General features: G+C 42.2%; 1 protein-coding gene across 1 annotated transcript; it reads right to left on the bottom strand.

Annotated features, from left to right (window-relative positions):
• Window positions 1-3123: 3123 nt before the first annotated feature.
• Window positions 3124-7921, bottom strand: GCM2 (glial cells missing transcription factor 2; the record flags this gene model as incomplete). Its single annotated transcript, XM_084222116.1, has 5 exons — window positions 3124-4005; window positions 4260-4385; window positions 5860-5972; window positions 6346-6598; window positions 7880-7921. The coding sequence occupies 5 exons, from the start codon at window positions 7919-7921 to the stop codon at window positions 3124-3126; spliced, it is 1416 nt and encodes a 471-aa protein (XP_084078242.1).
• Between the last annotated feature and the right edge of the window lie 674 nt (window positions 7922-8595).

The raw sequence follows: 8595 nt of genomic DNA on the forward strand, positions 1-8595 counted from the left end.
TTGAAGCCAGAGCCACAGGAGACTGAGATTTGAAAGCACCTTCTCCTCCGCTCCCTCTGTGACTGTGCCATTACAATTGGAGTTTGTTAGACAAAGGTGCCTGTCAGAGTAGAGGGTACAGGCTGGTGAAGGGCTCCTCTCAGGTACTCAATGCAGGACCAGAAACCACACTTGAAAGGGACAATTAATGGAAAAGAAGGTGCTCACTCAGTGACCATCTTGCTTCGGGATGCTGCTTTGTCTGAGGAACATGCTTTTAAAGTCAATGCTGCAGCTGTGTAAACCTACAATGAGGCTTTCAATTTCAGCTTTTTTTTTCTTTTCTTTTGTTACAGAAGCTCCCGGTGCCTTTACATTTATGTATTTTGAAGAGAAAAACTGTCTACAGCTCTAGACTTTTTCCATCTGATTTTTCTGTAAAAGGTAACCTACAGCTAATCTTATTCCAGACACTTGTACATGAGAAGAATCAAGGTGAAGAAAGACTGCAATAACTTTTAGAGCGGTTTTATTTGTTGTACTGCTCAGATGATGCAGCTAGGTAATCACCACCATAGCTTTCCACTGTGCTTAAACAGCTGTCATGTTTATTATAAATAAATCCACACCCTAAAAGAAGCATCTAAACACAATTGGCTGCATTTTCTCTACTGGTGTACAAAGTTCTGCTTTAAAAGCTGTGTTTAATTGGATAGCATAACACTAAGCATAAAACTATAATGCCAAGTTTAATACCAGTAATGTAAGCAGCATGCAACCCTCACAGATTGTCTGTTTTAATAGCTAGTAGTATTTTAATAACTTGTGCTTGAGTTGTGGTTGGCTAACTCCTCTAAAATCACTATAAAATAGAGCAATTTACAGATTTAATATTTTCCTAGATTTTTCCATCTGCAGTGAATCTTTACAGCTTTTTTAGACATTTTGTTTTGCCTTATTCCCCTCTTATACTTTTTTTCCCCCTTTAAACTTACAGGGCTGTAAGCCTTGATTATTATTCTACATGTCAAATGCCTCAATATGATTTGGCATACGGCTGAGAAATCCCAGTTCTGTAAACAAGCATAGTGTTATATATTCATAAACTCTAAAATTTTGCATCAGTCTTTCCGGGTAATAACTCACAAACCACCTTTTTTTTTTCTTTTTTAAAGGTTTTAAAGTATGTGGGCTAATTATCAAATTGATGTTGTTCACCTGAATCTCTTCTTATCAGTAATTTAAAACACTTGGTAGAAGAATTACCCTAAGAGTTTAACAAAAGCTAAGGGAGATATACAGAAAGTACACTACAGCTAAAAGACAAGGTAAGCTTGCTGCAGGTGAATTAATTTAGTCTCTTTGTGAATTCTATCTTTGTCTGGCTTGAATTTTTAGATTCACTGCTGAAACAGGATGCTATTAACTAAATTCCTATGGGGCTCAGTTTCACATCTCAGACTGAACACATTTATAAAATGTGTTTATAAAAACATGGTTTTCATAAAAATATAAAAAGAAAATATACTACATCAGAAATAACTATTTTTAAATAACTGTTTAACTGTTCTTTGAAAACACACTTTGTTTACTAGTTTAATGACAGCTTCAGTGCATGGAACCTTATAATTCTAAATAGCCGGCTGCTTACATTACTTTGCATGGTGCCTTGCTTTTAACTGTAATTTCACATTTATTGAAAGACTACAGTAGTATGCTGCTTCTTAAAACACAGGAAAAATATACATAAGACAGTGTTCAAAATTTAAAGATACTTGGTAACTCAATAATAATGATAGCAAAAGAATTTTTTTTTACCCTGATCAATCCCCTGTGTCTACTTAGCTCCCTTGCTTGGCACACACATTTTGGGTGAAGGTTCTATTCCCCAGTACTAGGCAGCTTTCAAAATATCTTTAGTTTTAAACTAGCACTGCTCTGTTTTTTCTTCTTTCCAGATTAAAGAAGAATTAGTTGTTTTAGGGATGAATTTGGGAATGCATTTCTTTACGATTTCATTGCTTAGCTCAGTTTGGAGATTTTGTTTGGCTGTTAATTTCCAAATTATTCTCTGTTGGCTGGTTAATTTCCAAAGTAGTGCTGTCATGGGGAGCTATGTTTACAGACAGAAAAATCCCTTGGGAGAGGGAGAAAGACCTGCTGGAGATGGAGTGCAGAGAGGCAGCCAGGACAGGTTCATTCAACACTGACCTGTACTGAGCAGCTGGGATGTTGCATTCTTAGACAGGACCAGTTGTATTCATGGGTAAAGAGAATTCTGCACCAATAACCAATTGGCCTGACCAGCTTGCCAGGCTCCTTTAAGCAAAAACCAGTTTTGCTGTAAATGGTTTTCAGGACCACACAAGTTAACTCTGGCAGCCACGTGATGCTGAGCAGGCTTGGTGGGGGTCGTCTGAGCCTTCCTGCCTCCAGGCTGAGTGTTACAGGGCATCAGTTCCTGGTATGGCCGTGCTGGGTTGTCCTTCTTACATAGAAAGTCTGGGTAGTCCCTGCTCTTGATACAAGGGATCAAAAAGCAACGTGAATTTAGCAAATTTCAGGTTTCAGATTTTTCATCTCTCATTTCAGGGAAACTTAGCTGATCTTTCCATTCATCAAAAGGATCATGGCAGGTGAATGAACTGTTCAGGTGAATAATTCTGCAATTTGTCTTGCTTTCACATTTCTGTTATTTCTTTCTGTCTCTGCCATTTCCTTCAGTTTACTATAATCTATAGTCACCTTCCTTCTTTTTTTTCCCATTACCTCGTTAGTCTTTTCTTTCTTACAGATGGAGCATTTTCTCTCAAAGCTTGAGGCAGGAGTTGTGGCTGTAAGTGGATTGCACGTGCTGTCAGAGGAGGCTGTTGACTTCCAGAGGAGCTGTGCCCCCAAATTACCTTCTCCCAGGTGTGTATTGGGCTCAGTTCCTTGTGCCATTTTAGAGATTGTGTGGGGTTTCTTTGAAATTAGATGCAAAAAGCTCACAGCTCCAGAAAGGTGCTTTTGGGAAAAAGCCGTCTTGATGTTTTGCTTCCTTATATCTCCTCAAATCTCATACTCCTCGGCTCAGCGCTCACATGGTCAGCACAATAATCGATTCTCCCATCTGCAGGTATTTGCCATTTAGGCACCATTTAGTCAATATTCAGCACTCTCAAACCTTAGGGCCTGGCCTTCATGCTCAGCAAAGCTGTTCCCCAGAGGGAGCCCATACCGACAGCTCTCCATGCTCTCAGCTGGTTTGGATTTTGTGGGGATGGAGTCGTGCTGGTAAAACAACGCTGACTTTATCATCCCAAAGTCTTCCTGAATCTTCATCCCTGAATAGACGGCACCTGAGATGTTTTCTGCCACATGGGAGTAGCTCTGGAGGTTTTTCACGTCGCAGAGGTTGTCGCTGTATTTCAGCGCGGGTGGCTTGTAGGCCTGGTAGGACACCTTGGTGGTGGTGGTGATGACCGTCTGCAGCGGCGGGGCCATGGGAGAGGGGCTGGGGCTGTACTTGCAGGGATAATCCCCACTGTAGTAAGGGTGGGGAGCACTTGTTGCCATCTGTCCATAGTCACTCCGGTCTCCGCTGCCCGTTTTCCCCCACGCTGGTTTCAGTCCGTAATGTCTGCCAGGGTTGTCAAAGCTCTTATCATGGGTGGTCACAGCGTTGTAGTGAGACCCGTTCAGACTGAGGGGGTCTGCATCAATGGCAGGGCTGGGCAGATCTTTGTAAAACGTTGGGTAAGGACTTGAGCTTATAAAGGTAGGAACTCCAAACTCGTAACTGCATGGCATGGGCATGTAGATCCTTGGATTTGGGCATTTAGGGTATGGTGATAGCTGGTCCTCTTGGAAGCTGGCTGAGTCGTAAGGTGCCTTGTAGACATCTGTGTTCTGCAGCAAAGGGTAAGACTGGGCTGGAATTGAAAAATTGGTGTCTGTGAAGATACCAACTCTTTCTGGGCTATCCATGCAGTGAAAATTCTGTAGGTTATTGGTGTAACCACTGCTGTCAGGGTACCTTCCTGCCTGACAAAGAGAAGTAGATCTTAAGACATAGGAATCAATACTGTATAGACACATATGTCTCCATACTTGTGCTATTGCTAGTTTCAGCCCCAAATTCACAGATGTTACTTTGTTATTTGCACATGTTAATAGCGTGATGTAAAGCTTTGTTTTGCCCTGGGATCCACAGTACGTGCTTATCACATCTTTTTAATTGACAAAAAAAAAGTCTGCATTTATGTCACCTTTTTATTTCACTAATGACTTTGACTTACCTCTGAATTTAGAGATCTCTTTTTCTGGGAGTGGTGATAAGAGGACATTTGCTTCTTAATTGCACTTCTTCTTGCCTCTGCCTCCAGTTTGCTCTCTGGCCGGGGGTGGTCATGGACTCCTTTAGCCTAAATTAGGATTAACTGAGAATTAGGTGTGTACCTAGAAGGGGGTAAGATTAGAGAAAATGCCCTAAGTAGCAGGAAGGGTAGTCACAGCATGGTCTGTGGTTTGGCACAAGAAAAAAGGAAGGAGAAACTGAACAAGGACAAATTCATTGTGAAAATAAACAAACAGAATAAATCATCATTTGGATGTAGATAGAAGGAAAAAGTGAAGGAGAAGTCAGTGATGACTGCAGAGCTGATGAAGGAGCAAAAGTGCTACCTAAGTTTGTGACATTCAGGAGTAGATAATTAAAACCAAGGGGGGGATAAAATAGTTTGGTTGGTTTTCTGCAATCCAGTACCTCAGTTCTGCCTTATAAGCACATCTATAAATAGTATAAATAGGCTTTAAAGAGGTTTCATGCCACAAGATAAAAAATATTCTCTTAAAGCAATACACCTTCTTGAACAGGACTGAAAAATTGTATCCTGGAAAACCATCTGAAGATGTTCTGCTATTGAAACATCTGTGGGTATGCAGATCTACATAACCAAAGTTACACTGCATATGATGAAGTCATGGACACTACATTTCCTTACTCATTTGTCTGAACAGAGCTACATACAGTCCCTAAAATTAAGTAGGAAGCTAAAAATTGCTTTTAAAATACTGTCCTTTCTCAAGCAGAAATTACCATCTAAGCAAGGATTTATCAACTTTTTTGACAGTAAAATCTTCCAGTTTTGCATGTCTGTAAGAGAACATTTGAATAGGAATAATAAAGAAGGGAATCTGGGAATATGGCCAGTTTTCTTCCATTTATTGGAACAAAGTATAGAATGGAGCACTCTGCAGTACTGACTGGAGAACAGAATTCACTGCGATGTGAGTCAGGGGAAACAAATTATCCAGGAGAAAATGTAATCTCATAGAACAGAAAAGTTTTGTTTTCTCTTTGTTCCAATGTTGCTAAAAAAGAAAAATCAAGATGAAATTTCAAATTTCAGCTAAGATTCTTCTTTTTTTCCATCAAGATTTTAAATCCTTCAAAATTCAAAGGCTAGTTTCACATGAAGTGAATTTTTATGTTTCAACTCATGTAAATTGAGACTTTTTTTTCTATTTATTTTAGTAGCAAATAAACGTTTGGAAATAACATTGGAGAGATCCAGTTGTCACATGCACCAGGGTGGAAGACAACCTTTTTGTTCATATTTGTGTTCTGTAAAGAGGAGAATTTTACCCATCTGTTTTATTGTAGTTAAAACTGAATATTGCCAACCCATAAGTACTACTTTCAAAGAGATAGCCAAGTGTTATTGTTTTATTTGTTCTTATGTTTACACTCAAGAGAAATTCAGTCATGGACTAGACCTCTGTCATGCTTATCATGGTCTGTGTTATGTAAAAAGAGAGGAGGTGGGGGAAGAAATCTCTCTCTCAAATCTCTCATTTTTTATATAGTGCGCATAAATACACACAGCTGCTTTCTACCTGGAAAAATATTGCTTTTCCATCAAGCCTCCAGAAGTTTGTGACCGGATAGCCACTGTGTCCTCGGCAAGGAATCAACTCCAGGGCAGAGTTACAGTTGGGGCAGGCTTTCTCTGTGAACAGACAGAAACTACTGAAGAGGTTGGTTAAGGACAAGGATGCTGCCTGGAAGTAAACGGAGCTCAAGAGCAACATGATCAGACTCTTCCAAAATTCAGATTAAAATGTATTGTTCAAGGAAATGCAACGTAGGCTGCCAAGCACAGCTAAATGGTATGAGCTAGAACTGTCTGCTAGATGTATACGCTAATAATTTAAAGGATTTAAATCCCTATCCCCTTAAATATTTGCAAACAGACATTGATGAAATTTGGAATTAATCAGTCATTGCAATTGTGCCTTAGTCTGCCCGCAAGCAAGAGTGACTGCAGCTTGGAAACCAAGCCCCGGTGTAAGAAACGGGGTCCCTTGGGCATCGCCGCTCACTTTGCTGCTTCTGCCGAGCCTTGTCGCATATGGCGGGGCGGAGCTGCAGCCGGGCCCCGCCGGGCAGGGCACAGCTGCGGGCACACACCACCACGCCCAGGCAGGACTTCTTGAGGATCTGGCAGTTGTGGTTGTTGGTGTTGCGCATGGCCCAGCCGCTGAGGTGCCGCTGCGCGTTCTTCTCCTCGCTCGAGTAGATGAGCCGCACGTAGCCATCGGGCCACTCCTGGAAGGCGTCGAAGTGCTTGGGCTCCTGCAGCAGGGCGGGTGGGGTGGGGTGGGAGGGCAAGGCAGCAAGGAGGAGAGCAAGAGAACGTTTTTAGTACATTGCAACCTGATTTTTGTTCCTTACTGTAAGACACGTTACAGAGGGGAAAAAAAGCTTTTTCTATCACCTGCCAAGCAGCAGAAAAAGAAATATTATCTCGTTCAGAAGCGCTCTCTAAAAGGGCTAGGGCAGTCTGAGATTCCATATCTGAAAAGAAAGTCAGGATCCTTTCCTCTTTTGCATCATGATCCATTGCAGCACGGTCTGCTGACACATATGCCTTTTTCAGGGAAGTTACCAGCTGTAAGACATCAGCCTTACTCCCCGAATTTACTGACCAGTGTACTATCAGTGTGCCCAGATAGGAGACAAGCCACCCTGATCATAACTGCTATTATGTTCTCCTTGTTGTGGGATAACGCAGCTGCAGACAGGAAATGAGAAGTTTTAGCTATGGAGTGGCTTCCTAAAGTGCATCTAATATGGTTTGAATAAAGCTTTTCCCAAAAAATAGAGATAAAATAGAGATAAAAAGATTTGTCATTGCAAATGTACTTCCAATATGTGTATAGTGACACAAACAAGAACATTTCAGTTTGGGATTTCACGGCTTTCTGGAGTTCTTTACAAAAATGCAATTATCAGAGCTATGAATGAAGATTTTAAACTGCAAATATTTATAGTGCAATATATATTTAACATATGTATGTTAAATATGTATTGGGATACGTATGTTAAATATGCATGTGGGAGCAATCCCAGCAAACAGAAGCAAACTGCCAGCATTTACAGCATTATGACATAACAGCATGGGCTCTGTAAACTTAAATAAACTCTAAGATAAAAAAAAGTTGCAAATTAAAAATGCATTTGAAACTCACAACTGGACAAAAGTGGAGTGTTCATTGGTATTGAAGTGTTGCATCAATAAACCAAAGAAATAATTAGATAACTTGGGTAATAGTAGTAAACAATCAATTCAAGCTCCAATTCAACATTTCTTGAATGAGGAGGGAGAAAGAAACTGTTGAAATGGAGCCAGAGGTTGTTCTAGGCATTCATATCCAGCTAGGGAAAGCTGTGCATCAAATCCATACTTTTTTTACAAGTGACTTTATAAAGACTACAACACAACACAAAGTGAAAAGAGAAGTAAAGCAGACGTAAAACAAAGCTTTGCTTAGAGTGAAGCTGGTTCGGCTGTTCCCAGCTCCACGTTAGAGCTGGACAGAGACTTTCCCCAGTACCTCCCCGCCCACCCGGTACCTGCGGCAGCTTGGGGTCGTTGATGTCCCAGGTGAGCTTCATGGCAGAGAGTGGCCCTGGGTGGCTGCTCCCGCTTTTTTATGCTGTCGGGGTGTCGCCGAGGCGTGGGCGGAACAGCAGCACCATCACCGAGCCCCACCGCGGCCCCTGGGTGCGTCAGGAGCTGCGCTCCCCCTCCACGCCACAGGCGGGTTTCGCTACGCTCACCTGAAGGTGTGTGACGGGATAGATGCAGGGGTTGTGCACGAATCCACCCTCCCCAGCACTGGGGGCCGTGACCTCGGCAAATCTGAGCTGGGTTTGGAAGTCTAACCCGGCAGCCGCGGGGCTCTGCCCCTCGCTTCCGCGGGTGGCCGGGGTGATGGGGAGCTGGGCGACCCGTCTCTGCCCCACCGGGATGCTCCTGATCTTGCATTTTGAGCGTGGCTTGGAGCTGCCCGCAGCTTGTAAAGCCTCCGGAGGGAGGCAAAGATGCTGAATAACCTGCTCTTTGGACGGAAACCAAATCGGCGTTACTTGGCAGCTTCCCCCTTCGTCCTGTGCTCTATAGCGCCTGGTTTAAAATGAAAAGTTGGTGTTGCTGCCATTGTATCGATAGGCACATTTTAACTTATTGAACAGTCACAGGTTTTTTGTTACCTTTTTATTTTCAAAAGAAACAGCCGAGAGGACTGAAGTTTGGAGCTTTTTGTTTGGTTGGTTAGGTTTTCGTGAGT

Source organism: Fringilla coelebs (assembly GCF_963513975.1).
Source record: "Fringilla coelebs genome assembly, chromosome: 1".
Classification (NCBI taxonomy): domain Eukaryota; kingdom Metazoa; phylum Chordata; class Aves; order Passeriformes; family Fringillidae; genus Fringilla; species Fringilla coelebs.